The 20,322-nt window shown below is 39.7% G+C and overlaps 1 protein-coding gene across 2 annotated transcripts in view; it reads right to left on the reverse strand.

The window, feature by feature from the left end:
- Window positions 1–1,491: 1,491 nt before the first annotated feature.
- The window catches only part of DAW1 (dynein assembly factor with WD repeats 1), a 35,629-nt gene continuing 16,798 nt past the window's right edge, over window positions 1,492–20,322 (reverse strand). For both annotated transcript variants that reach the window (XM_006906649.1, XM_006906650.2), the window contains 9 exons: window positions 19,148–19,270; window positions 15,313–15,412; window positions 12,421–12,528; window positions 10,559–10,665; window positions 9,595–9,697; window positions 8,921–9,035; window positions 6,069–6,145; window positions 4,116–4,278; window positions 1,492–1,897 (listed from right to left, as the gene is read on the reverse strand). In XM_006906649.1, the coding sequence (XP_006906711.1) occupies window positions 1,863–1,897; window positions 4,116–4,278; window positions 6,069–6,145; window positions 8,921–9,035; window positions 9,595–9,697; window positions 10,559–10,665; window positions 12,421–12,528; window positions 15,313–15,412; window positions 19,148–19,270 (931 nt within the window). In that variant the 3' untranslated portion in view covers window positions 1,492–1,862. The remainder of the gene's footprint in view (window positions 1,898–4,115; window positions 4,279–6,068; window positions 6,146–8,920; window positions 9,036–9,594; window positions 9,698–10,558; window positions 10,666–12,420; window positions 12,529–15,312; window positions 15,413–19,147; window positions 19,271–20,322) is intronic.

Raw genomic sequence — 20,322 nt, forward strand, 5'->3', positions numbered from 1 at the left:
TAGTCCCAGGGGACCGCCTCCTGCACTCCCAGCCAATAGCATCGCTCTCCATAGGCTGAGCCTGACACAAAACAGTACAAGCTAGCGTTTCTTACGATCTTAAATATTTTAACACTTATTTTTTTTTTTAAATAGGTTGGGATATCTATAAACCTTCATAAATATTTTATAAGAAGAGAATCCCTCGATACATAAAAATTAGAGAAACAAGCCATTTTCCGGCCAAAGGCTCCCTACACCTAAAGTGGTCTGTAAGACGCAGGTTGAGCGCCACAACCATGCACTGGCTCACTCTTTTGCGAGATGGGACAAAACGGGATCACCACTTCTCCTAAAGTCATCAAAGAGTTAGAGAGGAGTCAGTGCCCAGCACCGCTTTAGAGTTTTAAAAGAAATGGCTAAATGTGGGCCCGGTTTCCTCTAATTCAAGCTCCCCTTGACTTCACCACCTCTGAACTTCCTCTTCCCAGCAACTGCACTGGTTTTGTTTATTTTGCTTTTGTTTTCTTTTCTCTTCTTGAGAGCTAGACACCCATAGGTAATCTGAGAGGTGATTCTCACCCCAAACTTTCCTACTGGTAGATCCGAGACTCTCCTCCCATAATTAAGCCTTGTTCACTCGAGAACGTCGTGTAACGGAATGCAGCCTCTGAGTTCGAAACCAGCTTCCCCACCTAAGGTCTGGACACCCTTGATAAATTATTTAACTTCCCTGTGACTCACCTTCCTCCTTTGAAAACTGGGACTCTTATCTGCTTAGTAACAGTTGCTAGGAGGATCAAATAAGATAATTTACATTCGTGATTGGGCAATGACTAGCACGTTAACTACTATTTTTATTATTAACTACTGGCACATTAACTACTATTTTTATTATTAAGAAAACAATTCTATAAAAATATTCATGTGTTCTCTTGCTCCGGATTCAGGCATCGCTGGTTTTATCTTGTGCTTTATCTTTTAACATTAATTTTTCATATGCATTGTGGCACTTTTACATTGAACTTTTACACTTTTATATAGATCTGTTAAAAAAAAACAACAACTTTTTTTAGCATTTCAGCTGCAATCAGGTTGGCGTTTGAGGATTTTCCCTGATATCTCAATTGTTTTCTATGCAGATTTTTAAATTCAAAAAGTCCAAATGTCTATTCCGTTTAACTTTTCTTTCTAGATAAACCTGCCTACATTTTTTTCAGCCCACTAGGAATCTGAAATACATTTGCTATTAAATGAGATCCATTTTATTTTCCCTATATACACTGCTCCAATTTTATTCAATGTTGCTCCTCAATATTTGGGGGGTAGAGGAGATATATTCTTGAATGTGAGAGAAGAAAGATTAAGCTTCTCTTCCAAAACTGGCTTTCTCATTCTTAGCTACAAAAAGTAAAATAACTAAGTAGTAAAACTTCTAATCAAATTCCTAACATCCATGTCCCCATAAAACCATATAGCATAAACATAGATGTATAATTCATAAAGAATTTTCTCCAAAAACTTTATTCAACAAAAATTATAATAATATCTTTCAAAGTAGGATCTAGGAGACACATTGCTAAATTACTCTGATTTTATCAATCTCATGATGCTATTAGGAAATAAAACAAAATAGAAATAACCAGTGACATTTGCCAAACATTATGCTGCTTCCTGTCATCTCCATCAAATAATATCACAAAATGATATAACTTCATCAGTTTTAATGGTCATATCTGTGAACCCAAGAACAGTGTGCAAATAGTTGACTTGTGGGAAAAGAGAAAACATCAGAAATAGCAAAATAGCTTGCTTGCTCTCTGTGACGCTCCTGGTCTTATTCCCGTTGCTAGCAAGTTCTCATACCGACTGGCTTTCTTCAGTCAACGCCATATCCGGCAGGTATTATCCTTGCTGCCTATTAGGACAAATTTCGTAAAGTTATTTTTCTTTATTTCATTCCCTCTCTCTTTCTACAAGTTGTCATTTTCTGGGTCATCGATAATCATCAATGTGTCAAATGTGTTAGATTCTCAGCGCCCAGCTTTGAAGTCCCTGAGGCCGCTCAGCTCAGGCGCTTCTTTGAGTAGAAATCTTTTTTTGTCTGTTTCCGTTTTGCACGATTCCTCTTAGTCCTAAATTGGGCACGTTCATGTGCTACTCGCACTGGCATGACCCGTGGCATTGTAGAAATGAAGAGGGCCTGAGACTGCAACCACATCAGCTATCCCATCCCCTCTGCTTATTCCTTCTGCCCGCTCCTCAGTCATCGCCACCAGGTGGAAATACAGTGAACTTGAACATCTCCAGGTCTAAGAGTTAGCTTGTGAGCAGACATCACATTCCGCCTTGAAACATATCAAAATGTCAATAGATTTTTCTCATCGTCAGTCAAAATGTGAAATTGGCATTCTCCCCCACTCCCTACTGCTATGACAGATACTCTTCCAGAGCAGCCGTGAAGAGCCCTTCCCCGAGGGTCACCATTCACTTTCTGTCTGTGGTAATGACAGCCCTGGCGTGGCTCACTTCAGAGGCCAGGCACGTAACATCGGTGCAAAGCCTGTAAAAACTGCACATTCCACCAAAACGTGCCTTATGCATTTTTTAAAAATGTAATGACCATATACTGGTCAGTTTTGGCCAGTTTTGATTTTCAACCCAACCTCAGGCATGAAGAAATGCATGGTGGACACTAGGGTTGGCCAAGAAAATAAGGCAGATTGATTCAAGCAAAGTAATGGCTCTGCCACTGGCAAGGCAAAAGCGTCACACCTGTTCTAATAAGCTCTGTCATCCAGTGGGCCAGTATTTAGCACCTTGAGGCTTTGGGATACACTAAGCGAATTAATAATATCTTAAAAGAGCTCAGGAATTTAAGTGTTAGCACTAAAACAAGGCACAGACAACTAATACTCCTTCCCTAAGCAATCCAGGGTCTTCGTGAAAACTGGTCGAGGAGATGGGTATCGCACAGCTGGCTTAACATGAAAGACATGCACTAGGAAAGGCTGGTCCTCTGCCCACCTAGCCCGCCTCCCTCTTCCCTACTCAGCAGCAGCTTCCTGCAGGAGCATCCTGTGGCTTCTATCACCGTCTCCCACCTCGTCCCCTGTCATAGGAAAGAATTTGACATTGTGTCCACAAAAAAAAAAAAATGTGTGGCTTATTATGGTATTGTTTTAGGAGTAGCTACATTTTAGTAACACTTGAAAATCATAAACCCAAAGAATCTATAATTTTAGAACTTACCTATAATTACATAGAAAGAGGACGTTTTAGGGAAAAGGGGGAGATTATTCTCAGCATCCTTGAAGCTATATGACCATGAAGCTAAGCAGCCAGTATACAGAATCAGCCTTGTACATTTAACTTTGAACGTATTAAATCCGTTAAGCAATGTTTTAATTTACCCAACACAATGGAAATCACTGAGAGTGAGCACACTGGGTCTCCTGGGACCTCTTGGTCGTCCCGGCCGTGCTGTTGTAGCACCCATCCCTCGCCAAGGCCTCCTCCACAGGCACCGCACTAACATTGTACCATATTCTCGTCATTTCTCTCCCCTTTCTGTAATCTAAATTAACCTAGTCTCAATCCAGATCTTATAAAAAAAACAGTGTGGCTAATATGATTCATCCACAATTAAACTGTTAAAGGTTGAAAAATGCTCAATACATGTTCTCTTCCCTAAATTTCAGTATGTTAGTAAGGGACATCCAAGGGAAAAAAAACAACATAGTTTAAAGAATGAATCTCTAATAGATTATAAACCTAACTGTGGAGAACCGGGGTCCTGACTTGTTTTAGTTACCAACACTTAACTGACATCGGCTAAATATTAACCATCGAACACACGATGGGGAAACGTAGTAACCAGCAAGGCAGGCTGCAGAATTCTTACTTCGTCTAGGGTAAAATTCAGAATTCATGGAGCATTACCGTCAGTAGTGGAGCTCACTTCCCTGGTTCTGCAATGCAGATACAATGAAATAGAAGATATCGAACCCACCAAGATGACCCACGGGCCTTGGGAGAGGGGCAGGGGACGGATGTGAACACCTTTTGGTATTCAGCTTGGGAACTGAGCCAGTTTCTAAGGGAAACCAAGCCTATGGTGCTTCTTTCTCCCCTACCTGTAATGATTATGTTGCCGCTATAGTTAAAAGCACACGAAAAGATTTCATCCGTGTGCCCTTCAAGCACCTGGAGGCATTGACCAGTCTGAGCATCCCAGAGTCTCGCCGTTTTGTCAGAGCTGCCCGTTAGAAGACGGGTCCCTTGGGGGTTGAAAGAAATCTACAAAAGAGTGAAAAAAACCATCATGGGTTCATATAACGATGCCCAGTATGTTTTTAATTTAATCAGGACATTACTAAGCACCTGTCCCCTTCCCAGTCTGATATTTATTGTTGCATGGAACAGTTCTTTCACAATGAGAAAAAGTATTACAGGGACTAATACCTGCAAATTAAAATCTAGGCAGAAAGATTTAATTGCCTGTCCCCTTTGGATAAAGACCAGACACCCTTATAATTTGGGTATTTCGTGCCCAGCTGCTTTCCAAAGACTCGTGATGCCTTTCCCCGCGCAAACACAGAGGCAAGGCCCTGCTGTGGATGAGAACACACGTCAGGCTTCCACCTTCCCAAGCCCTGATGCCACCTCTGCAACCCAGCTTTGTGCAATCAAAAGCACACAGGTCCTCTTTCGATCTGGGCCGCAGAATGGGTAAACATCGGGGCCTACAGGAGAGGACTTTCTGTCTATCACTACTCAAAGTACAACACTTTCCATAAATGTCCCGAGGGCCTCTGATGTGCTGGGCATTATCAAACGGTATCTGAGCAGCAGGCAAAGGAAACTGTTGGTCCTCCATTCCTTCGGGTGCGATGCTCACAACCCTCTCCACATTATCAGGCGACAATGATTTGTACCATCTCCTCCATGACCAAAGGTTTGATGAAGGCAGAGCCACGTCTTTTTTTCATCACCGTGTCACCAGTGCCGGGAGCAATGCCCATCGCAGTGGAAGCTCTCAAAAAGCATTCGCTGAACGAACGAACCCTTTGCTCGGCACGCCATGGAAATGCCATTACTGAGTGGCAATTCAATAAGTAATATGTCAATCACGTAAGCATAAAATGCAAAAATACAGACTCTGAGAACTCTTTATAGTCACATACTCACAAAAACAGATGCACAATTGTTGAGTGAGACCCACCAGACATGTCAAAACCAGACACTCGGAAACATGACCAGGGCTCACTCCTCAGCTTGCCTCCCATGTTCACACCACCTCCATCCCCGTTTCTGCCAACCTATGGAAAGGATATGCTCTGCGCTGCCTGGGAGACCAGGCCTGAGGGGCTGGCAAAGCCACCAACAGCACGGTCCAGATAGAGTCTTCAGAGACATGAAACCATGGAGAATATTTTACAGAGACAGAGCAAATCTGCTCTCAGGTGTGAGACCAAGGAACCGGTCTGAGCTGGGGGTTGTGGGAGTGAGAGTCATCAAGCCCCAGCCTTCTTCGAAATTTTCCAAGGACACGACTAAGCCTCGGATCGCTGACTGGATAGCGCTGCTCTGTGAATAAGCTTTTGGGAGAAGTTTATACAAAATTCTAAGCTACGGCTTTGGAGTTTCAAAATAGGTCGTTTTCAATTTTGTTGAGTGTTAAATATTTCCATGAAATACTTTCTCAATTGCATCTAATTTAGAAAACACTTGATATACTTGCCACACGGCATGTCTTTTTGCATAATATAAAATTGTGTGTCTGCTAGAACTAGGAAAAGCACTTCGTAAGCTTTTAAGTAGCTTTCGTAAGTATTTTCAGCTAAGTAAATCTTTTGCTGATGGCTGAGGAGAATGTTGTTTACAGTTTTTGAAAGGTTTTAGAAATCATTTATTATGCTGAGTTTGAGGATACACTTAAAAATAAAGTCTTTAGGTAACTGATTTCTAGAAAGAATGAGATAATTGGACAAACCTTTGTACCTTAGTGCCAATGCACCTATTTATATTAAACATACTGTCTATTTTTTGACAGTAAATAAATTGCTCCAAATGAGAAAGCAACTCACCTTTGAAATCTCACCTTCATGGCCTTCCAATTTAGTAATGCACTTTCTTGTGGCCGCACTGAAAACTCTCGCTGTTCCTTTTTGAGAGAAATGAGGATATATATAAATTAATCGGAAAAACAGAACTTTGAACCACATGCCTTAAATTATCTAAACATCCATCCCTCTGATGTACAGCTCTCTGCTAGGTTAGTCTTTTCACCTGTGGTGAAAGCCAGGCGTTTAATACTGTGAGTGCAAGCTGGTCCCACTGCAGGGAAGGAGAGCACAAAAGAAATGCCTCTCTAGCCCCAAGCTTATTCAAAGAGATAATGGGTTGTTTCCAAGTAGAAATAGCAGAGAGGCAGAAATTCAAAAAGAAAAAAAAAAAATTAAAAGGGAAAGAAAGGGGAATCGAAACAAGTTTTGAGAGGCCAGGGATGAAATAAGCAGCAAGACCAGCCTCATACAGCAAATATGAGTCTAAAGTTATGGAAGGTGCAAGAGGCCACCCGAAGAAGGAACAGCGGCCATCACTCAATGAACAAACAGTAGACACTAGGAAACCCTTTCAACAGAAAGAGTTAATAGAACGTTTTATTTCCTGTTGTATTCCCCACTGCCCAGATATGCCTAGCTCACAGTAGACACTCAATAAATAGATGTAGGATGGAGGGAGGAGAGGGAGGGAGGGGGAGGAGGGATGAGTGGATGGATGAGTGGATGGATGGCTGGATGGTTGGATGGGTAGATGGATGGGTGGATGGGTGGATGAACGAACAGATGGATAGATATACAGACGCAGCAGCATATACATTTCCTTAGAATTAAAGAATGGATGAGTTAAATAAGCATAGGAGAAGAAAAAGAACAGTAGTAAATTGTTCAAAAAATTCTTAAAACTTATCTGGCCAGATGAAAGGTGCTTTCTTACTGAAAATTATAGCATTACATAGAAGTAAAATTAGCAAGGATAGAGAAACTTGTTTACTTAATTTTCATTCAAAGAAAAGCAATGTATCTTAATAATGTTTTTATTTACCTTTCTGACAAAGTCATCTTCGGGAGGAAGTAGATAAAATTATAAAAATTGCTATTTTAGAATTAATATGATTAAAAATATAAAACTTTCTATTTAGTGAGATATTTCAAAAGCCTTAAAGGAAAGTGACTAACTTGTTTTAAGAGTTTGTTAATAACACAAACAAGAATATCCTGCATGGAGTAATACATTAATTTAACATAAAAGCAGTTTTAAACTTCAGAAAACACAGAAATAAGATAGTCTAAAACTAAAAAATTTTTTAAAGAGATAGAAATATGAATAAGGCACCAAAAAGAAATTCAGCCTTGAGAGTAATTTCAATGAGTAATAAAAAGGTGACATAAAGAAACAAATGTAGCTGCACAGGTAACTAACTCCGTTGAATGAGATCCAATCTTAAGAAGGGAATGAGGAAAAGACCAGAGATTAAAAAAAAAAAAAAAAAAAAATTGGTCTAAACATCAAGACTTCTTAGGAAACATAGAATGGGAAGAGGTTTATAGAACACACCAGAAGAAAATAAGAGTTTTTCAAAGTAATGTTTTATCAAATAAGGAAAGAATAGAATATTTGCTAGAGGAAATAACAGATCATAGAGAAAACAAAACTAGAATTGAACTTGTATTATTCTCATCCATCTCATCACATTCTGACTCCCCCAGCCCTGCTTGCTTCTCACCCCCCACCCATAGCATTGACCAACTCCTAACATTCTACATAATCTAACATTCCATATAAAACATATGTATGGCATTGGTCATTGTCTCTCCCTCCACAAGAACAGGAATTCCTGTCTTTTGCTCTTTTGCTCACTGATATATCCCACATTCCTAAAACAATTTCTGTCACAAAGTAGGTAGTCCATATGTACATTCGTTGAATGGAGTTTTTTTGTATAAATGAGAATGATATTTAAAACGAAAAAGGCAGATTAATTACTATAAAAGATGATTTTTAAAAGCCAACATCTGTGAGAAGATGAAAAAGTAATCAGCTACTATAAAAAATTAAAATTGTCTAGAGTCAGGGTGTTTATATTCCAGGACATAAAAAGAACTTGCATGTATGATCAAAGGATCACCTTTGACAAGTCCTAGTAAGAGAATGAGCATGCAAATCTAGTTGTGAGAAGGGAGACAATGATGAAATAAAGACTGAATAATTTAAATGAATCACAAGCAAAATAATATAATGGCACATGTGGTCAACAGAGAAATGACATAGATGTATCGTAACATCCTGCATGGTCTTGTGGAACCCATGGTTATCAATAAGATGACACAGACGTAGTATAGAATTATTCGTAACAATCAGGAACACGATGTATAGCACGGCATCATGTATATTCATCACAAAGACTTACTAGACATAGTAGAGCAGCACATGTGGTTATAAAGGAGAAAATGCAGAGTTATTACAGAACCATCGATGGTGGTCAAGTTGATGAGGTCCATGCAGTGTAGCATAATGCATGACCATCAGGGAGATGACCCAGCATATCCCGTTATATATTGTTATTAAAGAGATGATGAGGACCTAGTATAACATCATATGTGGTTGTCAGGGAGGTGATGCAGACATTGCACAGCATCACATGTGGTTATCAGGAATATGATACAGACGTACTGTAGCGACATACATGGACATCATAGAGATGATGCAGATATAGTTTCTATCATAGCAGGGAGATGATTAACAGTGTAGAATCATACATGTTTATCCCTATCATAGCTGCTTTCCAGAGAGATGATTAACAGTGTAGAATCATACATGTTTATCAAACAAACATGAATCCCTCCACAAATTAAATGTATGAACAGATGACTACCGTCAGCTGAAGCAGTTGCAATAAGCTTTCCAGTGTAATCAAAACAGCTGTCTAGTATTTCATCATTATGGCCTGTTAATGTTATCATACATTTTCCATTTGTAGCATCCCACAGCTGAAATTACAAAAAAAAAAAAAAGACTATTATTTCTCATCTAAAGATCAAAGATGGTCAGAAGTAATCTTTATGACATTCTTACAGCTGGTTAAATAACTGTACCAAAATCACGTATACAATTTTCACACATTCTGTTAATTTTACCTTGACTTATGACTACAGACCACAGCCAACCATCTAACCAGGCACACTTTGGACACCAAGAAGAGCAAAGACAGATATTCTGCTGAGACTCCTTAAGGTTCACTCTAATCAATGTTTAAGAAATAATGAATAGAGAGACATTGAACAAAAATGATGTGCCTTTTAAAATAAGATATGTTAACACATGTGAATCAATTAAAATTGTTTTACTACATCATAATCCTTTTAAACTTTGGGGATCGAAAACTTGACATTTTAAAATTACCGATCATTATCTATAAATTGGTATCTTAATTTTATAGCAACTTTGAAACGTGTTATGAAATGCGTTATGAATTGTTGCAATGAATATCTGACATGATAAAAAGTACAGACTCGAAAATTATAAAGCAAGGACAGTTCTTGAGCTCACCATGCAGGTTTTGTCCATAGAGCCAGTTAATATCAGAGAGCAATCCCAGTTGAATAAGGCACTGCTAATCTCTGCACAATGTCCAATTAAGATGTACACCTTCCTGCAAAATGCAAGCGATACAAAAATGCCTTTCTTCAAGATATACGCACAAATAATGACGGCAAGCCCATTGGTGTAAGAGTCTAAATTCCAGTTCTTACAAAATGATGTCTTTGATGATAAAACGAAGAGGGCTTTGCTATATCTCAAAAAGAGTTAACTACCAATCTCATTTTAACAATAATATACTTACATTTTAAACAATCAAAGATAACAGCATTACTTAAAACGACACTTCAGGAAGGCATAGGTAAGAAATAACAAAGCAGCTTGAAATTCTGGAAGTATTCTCGCACCAGATGAGCGGACCCCTGGTAGTTCAGAGACTACCCATCAGATGCCCGCAAGGGGCCCTTTCTTCTCTCTCGTCTCTTGCTGCATCCATCCTGATGGGTGCCCCCCCCAAAATTAGCCCTTCTATCAAAATGCAGACAAGTCTAAGAGTGAAGTTTTACAACACAAACAGGCTAATTTAGTTAACTTCTTAGCAACTAGAACCAAAAATCATTAGAGAGGGAACGGAAGTTCTTGGACTAAATTAAATTTGGAAAATTAGCTGTGGTTTCATTTATTCATGATATCCAAGCCTACCGTAATGACAAGCCATTGAAATCTGATTACATAGTACATGGAATAAATGATAGCTGTATAATGAGGCTGTTGCTAACATTCTCCTTTTACGTTCTGTTTTTGGATCAGAAATATCGTTAAAGGATAAAATACATAATTTATTTTCAGTGTGTCCTATGTCTATGGAATCAAGAGAACAGTTCATACATTTAAGACTAAACTAATAAAATAACTAAGATTGTCTTCTTAACCCTCTGATCCAGGTTGAAAAATTCTTGAAAATGAAGACTACCTTCCAGTCCCAGCGTCCCACACTGTAACTGTGTGATCAAAAGACCCCGTGATGATCCTGTTTCCTGAGGTGTTGAAGGACAAGGAGATGATTTCAGCTGAATGTCCCTGCAAGAGAGCAGAAATCGTCGTGTGTACCTGCAGATAAAGCAAGAGCTACAAATGTACCATGTCAGAGGCTGAAGGGAAAGGCCAGGAAAGGCAAAGCTATACGTAAAGGGAAAAAGACTAGCGGTTGGCTGGGGGAGGAATGGGGGGTGACGGTAGATGAGCACGAGGCTTCTTTGGGGATGATGGAAATGCTCTAAATCCAGATTCACTAAAAATAAACATAGACTTAAAGCAAGTCCATTTTAACTCAATAAGGCTGGATCTTTGTTTTGCTTTGTTTTTGTTTGTGTGCTTTTTAAGGAAGAGGGCATGTTTCGGGACATCAGAGGGCCTCATTCACATTGTCTTGGAAACACTAAAGAGGGTTATATGATTGATGGGACAATAATAGGTGACAAGCAAAAGGTAAAAGTTTGTGGAATAAAGTGAATAACTTTGAAGAAAGAAAATTCTTATGAGAACTTGATAACTTAACATGAATCGATTAACAAATGTCTGGCCTCTAGCCTGACTCTCATCTGGTGAGTCTAGGGCTGATGCATCGGATTGTCTGAGATAATGGGAGGGAGCCTCCCTCTCCAGTGGATTCTGCTTGGAGCATATCCCTTGTTTTCCCAATGAATTTCTTAATTTTAGTAAATTCATATGACCACTTTTGTTGAATAATACCAAAGTTCATTTACAAATTAAATTTCCGGTTGATTCCAAATGACAAAAATTAAATGTAGCTGAACAATAAAATTCTAATCACACACACTAAACATATTCTCTAGTGGCAGAGAGGTGTGTAGAGCAGGATTCATCCCTCTGAAGGCTCTTAGCATTTGTCTGAAGCAAGAGGGAGCAAAGAGGCAGTGACTTACAGAAATGATGAAAATGAAGATCAGAAAGCGAATACCTATATTAATAATGCTGGCCACTCTGATATAAGAAGAAGAAAAAAATAAAACCTTGATGTTAGTTAAAAACTGTTTCTTCTGTCTCTTTTTTTTTTCTTTTCAGTCCATTTTTTTTAACATCCTTAGAAAAGCTCTCTTGGGAGAGGGGTCCTATTTTTTTTAACTCATTTAACAATTTGAAAGGATAAAAAAATTGGATTTCCCATCCAGCTACTCTTACTGATTGCCATAGAGAACTGCCTTGTTTTTATTTGGTAGTTTGGGCTGGGTAAGAACTGGAAGTCAGCAGGTCACACAGGAAGGTGTGGGATGTGGGGGGGGTGGTGACAGACAGGGATCCCTGTGGAGACACGCCTCCAACATTCACTCTGTGGGCGGTGCCTGTCTCCCCTCCTGCCACTTGCCTCTTGTCATTTCAGACTTTGTAAAATGGCGGGGGGATGGGGAGATGGTGGCCTCTAAAAGTGGACGGTAGAGGAGAAGATCGCTAACAGTCGTCCCTTTGAGGAATCTTCTGGCAACTTCCTTTGGTTCTGCCCCTTCCCAAAAGCACCAGCCTGCACCTACTTTGCTTTTAGCTAGATAGATGACAATAGGGTTTAAGCTGTGACTGGTGTGGCTCGCAGGCTGAAGTGCATCTGGCTTCCCCAGCACTTCCATCCAGGTCTTTTGGAAGAGCCAGCAAACCACCCAGAACATTCTTCACTCCAGTCTGAAAACCAATAGCTCAAAATCATCTTCTAACTTAGAGCTAATTTTGGACTATGACTACAAATAAAAACAAACACAAACAATACGTTTCTCCTAAAGGATGGCTAATAAAAATGTAAAACTCTCGACATTGTTAACGTACTGTTAAAGTGAATACTTCCTCTCCATTCTGGATGTCCCACAGTTTGGCTGTTGTGTCCATACTTCCAGTAGCTACCACCGTGCTTTGAGGATTGAATGATAAACACACCTGAATGACATGACATGAAAGAGGTTTAAGAAACACAGTTTTAAATGGTTAATTGTATATAGAAGAGCTTTAGGATGTAGCTCCTTTAGCAGATTGCGCCTAATTCTTTGTACAAATACTCAGCAAAATCCCAAATATGAGTAGCCTGCTATCTAGGGGTTGAATCCAGAGCAGTCTCATCTTGAGGAGAAGCTGCTTGTCCCTCCAGGTCACCCAGCTCAGGCTTGCAGGGTCACTGGCTCCCTTCGCCACTCCCAGGCCCCAGAAGAGCAAGGACAAAACCCGCTGCCTTTGAGATTCATGCCGCGTGGCTCCCATCTTCCTTGTCTCTGTTGTCACAGTCCTTCCAATCATGCCCGCCTCACTCACTTTGGCTATCTGCTCACAGTCTCAAGCCCAAGTCCTAGGTGGCTTTCACATGGGCCATCCTTTCAATACCCCCAGACCCATGATCCTGGACTTCTTTGAATAACCACTCCCGTGGCCACTCCCTGAACCTTGACGTCACCTTCTCTAGAAGATTCACTACCAATACATTATCTACAGGGTAAAGTCCAAATTCCTTAACATAGCATATGAGACCTACTCTAAATCTATAACACGGCCTCGTCCACCCCTTCCACGTCAATCGCGCAAGCCCTGTGCCCCGGTTTTGAATGGGTTACAGGGCAGCAGGAAGGATCCTGCCTCTGAGGGCGGGCAGCCAGCAACTCTCCCTGGTGCGTTGAAAATCCATATTAGCATATTCTGTACATGCCTTCACAGGGCAAGGCTGGAAAGCTCTGCTCTACCATACGGAGCCACGCGAGTTCTCAAGCACGGGCCACTGTCGCATGCTGTGCCCGCGCAGCTCCCTCCGCCTGGAATGCACGTGCCACTTCCCTGCAAAGGCTTTCCTCAATGCTTCTCTAGGCCGAGGAGACTCGACTGCTCCCCTCTGTGCCCTCACTGAACTCCCCGCCAAATCCTAGCACACCGACGACACGCCTTTGAACTTAAGGACACCTCTACTCTCTCTGTTCAACTACAGAACCCCTAGAGGGTAAGGACTCGGTCTGATTCCAGCTGGTCCCCAAGCTCATGGGCCAGGGCTCCACACACAGTCCATAGTTAGTAAACGGTTATTGGATGGATGTCGTTGACCATGAAAAATATGACTATCTTCCTCGGAATTATATATGAAAAAAAAAAAAAAAAAAAACAAACCCTTTCAAAATTCCAATGGAAACACAGCCACACTATGAAACGAGGATTATGTTGTTCTTATGACCTTAGGCAAGGTACTTAAACCCTATGCCTCAGCATCCTCAGCAGTAAAATGGGGAAATACCTTCCTCCCAGGGTTGTTACGAGGCACAACCAAACTAACACACGTGAAGGGCTCAGGACACTGCTTCATGCTCTCAAGTGCCATTAAAGAGTCAGTTTTGATTTTTCACTGAAGTAACCTCAGTGTCTAGCAAAACATCTTGAACATAGCATGAGCTCTTATTGGGTGACTATACCATAAATTTGAAAGATGAATATAAGTACATTTTACTCCTAAAATAAGCAGCCTATTTATTTTTAAACTATCGCTTGTTCACAGGGTGCCAGTTATCTCGCTAATTCCTATAAGATGTAACACAGAGTGGGCCAAGGGCAAGGGTTTTCCAAGAGTCAAAGCAATTTAGAGTATCAGACCATTTATGTAAATTTGAGTTCTATTTTGTCACTGAGATAAAAAAAAATATATGGATTTTGATATCTAGAAAACAATCAGCCTAAATGTTTTACATGATATTTTTAAAAAGTTATTTCAAAAGCTATTTTAAGAGCTGCATCGACCCTTATCAAGTCAATCCTTTAAAGGCAAGTCTGTAGAAAAGAACTCAGGTTGGCTGTTTGCACTCATATACTCATCATGTTACGAGTCTCTCTTGCTAATGCAGGATATCCGTAAGATACTAAAACTAGAGTAGTTAGTAAACTGTATCAACAGCACCACATTAAATAGACAGAGAATAAAAGTACTGGATAAAGTTTTTATTTATCGTTTTATTTTTTAATTAATTAATCAATTTTTTTGCGGTGACCTTGGCTAACGAAATCCAATACGTTTCAGCTGTACGCTTTAACAGTCAGACATATATATATTTACTCTGTGTATTTATCTCCCATAGTTAGATTCCTTTCTGTCACCACACGTTTGACCCCATTGACCCCGTCTATCTCTCTTCCCCTCCCCCCACCCCCTACCCTCTGGTAACTGGATAAAGTTTTTAAATTAATTATAAAGTAGAACCACTACCTTTATAATGAAATCCTAAAGAGAAATAGCAATAATATATCGACGTAAGTTCATCAGTTGTGATACAGGTGCCACTCTCATGGAAGCTGTTGACAGCGGGATGGGCTGAGGGAGACGGGAAGGGGACTGGAGTGTATGGGAGTCTCTGTACCTTCCTCTCAATTTTGCTGTGACCCTAAACCTGTTCTAAAAAACTAAAGTCTATTAAAAAAAAAGAAGAAGAAAAAAGTAAAAAAAAATTAAAAAAAAAAAAAACCAGCAATATAAGAGATTTAATAAAATAAATATACTCACTATTTCTGCTGTATGGCCCCTGAAGGTGTGGTAGCATTTTCCCGTTTCTACGCTCCACAGTTTACAGGTCTTGTCGAAGGACCCAGTGGCAATTTTGTCACTAAGATTCAAAAAAAAAAAAAAAGTGGATGTCGATATCAAATTCAGCCACAGTAAAAACCCCAGCAATATAAGAGATTTAATAAAATAAATATACTCACTATTTCTGCTGTATGGCCCCTGAAGGTGTGGTAGCATTTTCCCGTTTCTACGCTCCACAGTTTACAGGTCTTGTCGAAGGACCCAGTGGCAATTTTGTCACTAAGATTCAAAAAAAAAAAAAAAGTGGATGTCGATATCAAATTCAGCCACAGTAAATGACACGCTGAATTAAGACAAAAGATATTAATACAGAAATTGACTTCACTTTTAAAACAATAAGCAATCCTATATTTGTGTCGGTGGATAACAAAATAAAGGTCCAATTTTTTAATGGCATCAGTTTAGATGTTTAATTTTAAATATTTTACATTAAAATTCTATGTTTAGGGTTCATGTACTTTTTAAATTTGTACAATGAATATGGTAAATTTAGTTTAGAAAATTAACACATGAAAATTAATAATGTATAATATAATAAAAAAATTCTGTTAGTAGGTCTCCAATGAAGGATAGCATTGAATTTAAAAGAACAACAAAAAATATAAATCCAATTAAGCACATGGCTAGATTAAGTTTTAAGAAGGTAGAACAGTGAGTGTCTCCTAAGAAAAATAATGCCTATATTATTCCGATTTTAAGGTCTTTGAACAAGAAAGAGGGTTTAAAGGTAAAGACTTCGGTTCTTTTACACGACGGGCTTCCCACACTTCCTGTGTAACAGGGCTACTGTCAAGACTCAACAGTTAGGAGTAGTCTAGCCTGCTCGACATTTGACATGCAACTAAAATGTTTCCCTTTACCCCTGACCTCTACCCATGCTTTCAAGCAAGTCATCGAACTGTTCCAATCTGGGATCCTCATTTACAGTGCAAGCTCCTTGTTTAAAAATGTGAAGGTTTTAAGACCCAACACACATATCCCAAAGTGAATTATAAATGCTCAGCACAGTTGCAGAATTTTTAGTTGTCCAGACTAACGCTAATGCCTTGCTTTCCTTCTTTGTTCTCCGGCCACCCACATAGCAGTTCTGTGGCCTCGGACAATAAAGGAAAGCAAGGTCCCTTCTGCAGAGACCTCCAGGGACAGCTTGTCCTGGGAATTCCCATGCACCCACCCAAAGCGCCCTAACACTCAGGCTAGTTCTCTACCCGGAGCCTGTCTCCTGCGGCATCCAGTCTAAGACATTCCCGATCAGTGGCTGTTCAGTGCAACTTCTGCTCCAGGTGTGCTGAAAGCCCCGAGTTCTTCCTCAGTTCTCTCCTCCTGTTCCCATCCTTCCTGCACGTCAAACGTGTCAGTCTCAGGCTACTGCTGTGTCTCAATCAATTTCTGTTCTATCGCATACCCTTCTTACATCCATATGACACCACGTCATAAAAGATATTACTAATTCTAATGTTTTTTAGAATTACTTTATTGAATCAAAGCTTACTCCTGACCTAATGTGTAAGACAGATAAACTCTAAACTAATAGAAGTTTCTCTCTCTCTCTCTCTCTCTCTCTCTCTCTCTCTCTCTCTCTCTCTATCTCTATCTCTCTGTCTGCCTCTCTGTCTTTCTCACTCTTATTCTTTGGCAACTGTCTTGAACTCACTCTGCTAAAACCTCAATGCCCCAAAGTACAGTGAAAAATGCTGCTCTAGCCCCCACATAAATCACAAGACTGAGGTAGCTATGCAATTGGACAAGTGGGTTTTTTACTGGGGGTCTTGATAGAATCTAATAGAAGCCCCCAAAAGTGAGAAGTGTTCTTCACCTCTCCATCCCCAAAATCTTTGTTCTCAATTAGATATCCAGAATTATCACGTCTGTTAAATAGACTATTAAAGAATATAGTATTATAGAAAATATACTTTCAAACTCCTTTAAATAACGTTGCAATTAAAAGTAGAAATTATACTAGAGGTAAAACAGTATCATTTATAATTTCAATAAAATCTTTCTCTCCCGCAAGCTGATTTAGTAAGGTATTATAAAAATTATCATTCTCTACAATGTAAAAAAATGCATACATCAATGTTAAAGTTTCTGTAATTTAATTGGAATATTTAATCATTTTAATGTACCAGTTACGTTCGACTGTGTCATCACAATTAACGTATTTTTAAAATGTATTACATTTTCCAAAGGTATCACGACGTTAGCAAACTAGATATCAAGTTCTTAAAATCTGCGGTATAAAATTTCTACTCCAAGTGCATCACATTTTTATAAAATGCCTTTTATTGTCTCTGCTACTATCCTGGACTAAGTTTCCATCATCTCGTAAATGTATGATTTTATCTGCTTTCCACTCATCTCCTCGCCTCCTGTGTCTTTTCTCCCCCAAACCCTCTGAACCCTTCTCTCTGCCAGAGCAATCCCACCGAAATAATCTTGTCATGCTGTCACTCCTTCGTTCGCAAACCTTTCTCAGCGACTCATTCCTCCGGAACAGAGTTCAAACTGCACAGAACGCTCTGACCTCGCCCACTTCTAGGGAGACGGAGGGCCACTGAGCCCGCCCAACAAAGTCCTACCTGAAATACTGAGGTGCTGACGTCTCGTCGCCCCGGGGTGCCCTCGCCACCCCTGTCTCTCCTCCACCTGCCACGCTCCTGCTTTAATCTCATCTCATCCATAAAGGCTCTAACCAGAAGGTATCACGGCGATCTTTCTCTTCTTAGCTTTTAAACCATTTACTGTTTTCTAGCCATCAGAACACGACAGGAAAACAACCCTATTTACTGAACCAGCCTGGTTAATGGAGAAAGTCAGTTAAAGCAGGTGCCCATGAAAAAAGAAACATGTGTTAAATTTTTTACTCAAAATGAATATATATACGAATATATGCATCCATTTGCCAATCTTTGGATAAGAGGCCAAGGCCTTTTCTTTGACTACCCGTCAGCTAATGGGAATTCATCACCTGTTTTACAGAAATTATATCCAACCTCTGCAATTTCCAATTTTTAAAAATAATAATAACTTAAATTTAAGCATACCTGCAGAAGAACAATGTGAGTACAAAAATTTTTCTAAATTTTTGCAATGTGTTTTCTCGTTTTTACATTGATCTCATCTACAACTTCATTTAGTAACAATATTTTTCAAATATTTATCTTTGCTATACTTGCATAAAAAACAACAGCTTTATTTTCAGACTCACATTTTATTTGTTTAAGCAATATTTAATTAAGTTACATACTAAATTACATACTTATGGTTGAAAGCACAACCAATATAAGCAGGTTTATGGACAAGTACAGCTAACTCTTGGCAAGCTTAGAACCCAACCAGAGGGAAGAGAGGCTAAGTACACCAGTGGTTAGCCTAGTTACTACAAGCATTCAGGAAGCCATGGGCGTCAGTAGCACATCATGCAGAAGGATAGATAGAGAATGTTGATTAATCTATTGAATCAGTTAAACTACAGATTGGTTTAAAATGCTTCTATTATATTTGGTACTGTTATTTATCATGTTACTATATACATTTTTTTTCTACCTGGTAAGACTGAAAATAGCTTCTAAACAAAGTAAACCCTGTTATGTACACATGTCACGTTTCTCCAGAAGCATCAGCCCAGCGCTATCAGCGTCAGTAGGAACTGCCTGTCAGAGAAACCCCAGGAGCAGAGTCGGCCTTGCTTCGGCTTGAACTCTGGCTCTCCCCTCTAGTACTGTGGTCCTCAGAAGGAGACTTGAACTTTATAGACTTTATACAGGGACATATAAAGGAGCCCCTGCTCCTTTAAGCATCAAAAGAGGTATTTCAAATGCTTTCAAAGCACACCATCAGGCACTCATTACGGTTTAGTTCGCTGTCTTCCTTTCCTCCCTCAAGAGATGAAGAGATGAATAAATGAATTAATGGGTTAATGCGGAATAAGGGAATGAGCGAACGTCCTTTTACCCGTAGGGATTGTTGAATGCTATGGCATACACCACGTTCCTGTGACCTTCCAGGGTGTGAAGTTCCTCTCCAGATGCAGTGTCCCACAGTTTGCACGTCCGGTCGTAGCTTCCTGTGATAAAGCTAATACACGGAATGTAAATGGAGCACAAAGTGAGAACAGTAGCCTGTTACAACGGACCTCGTTTCTCACCTGCAAGATTATAACCCCGTGTATCTTGCTTTTTACAGTGGAAATTGTGTATGCAGAAGAAACTGTTAAACTGGGAACAATAGCTAAATCTTTTGACTTAAAAACTTTCCAATTTTCTCGCAAGCCCAAAAAGGAGGCGCTAAATAAAATGAAGGGTAATCCTGCCAATAATCATTCTCATAATGTGAATAATTACATAATTCAATAATAATTGTGATCAGTAACATTGACTGAAACCCTAACATATCTCGATAAATAACACCATTCTTCCGGAGGGTCAGACCACAAAATTTTAGCATCGCCTTTCATTTCTCTCTTCCGCTCACATCCCACACACAATCTGCTGGTAAACTCTCAAAATACATCCCTGCTATGGCCACTCTCACCGGCTCCATTGCCCCCATCTCTTGCCTAAACAAATAAAACCATCTTCTAATAGGTCGTGGCTCACACATGGGCCTTACAAATCTATTCTGGAGTTATTTTCTTAAGCTTCCTCAAATGGCTTTCTAGCAATCTAGAGGAACATTCCAACTTCTGCTCGTGCTCCACAAGGCCAGTGGCCCTGGCCGTCTCTGGGACTTCAGCTTCTCCCAGAAGCACAGCCTCATCAGCCACATCTGCCTTCTCGCTAATCTGCGAAGCACTAGATTGCTTCCTTCATACATGCTGCTCGTTCCGTCCATTATCCCCAGGACCTGGAACATGACTGGCACACTGATAAATGTTCAATAAATATTTCTTTGATATTTAACAATCCGTCAACATGACTATTCTCTTACAGGAGTAATTATCATATTGACATCTAATATTTTAAAGGAAAATGATAGTATATTAGAGTATATTAGTTATTTCTTAAATTTTCCATTAGGACAGATATTTGCCCAACACAGGAAAAAAAAAAAAAAACGCATAAAATTGAAAAGCCAGTCTGCATGTCAAGTGGTAATGATAAAAAGTGAAAATAAATTCTGCTATCTAA

The sequence above is a fragment of the Pteropus alecto genome, unplaced genomic scaffold (genome assembly GCF_000325575.1).
Source record: "Pteropus alecto unplaced genomic scaffold, ASM32557v1 scaffold110, whole genome shotgun sequence".
NCBI lineage: Eukaryota > Metazoa > Chordata > Mammalia > Chiroptera > Pteropodidae > Pteropus > Pteropus alecto.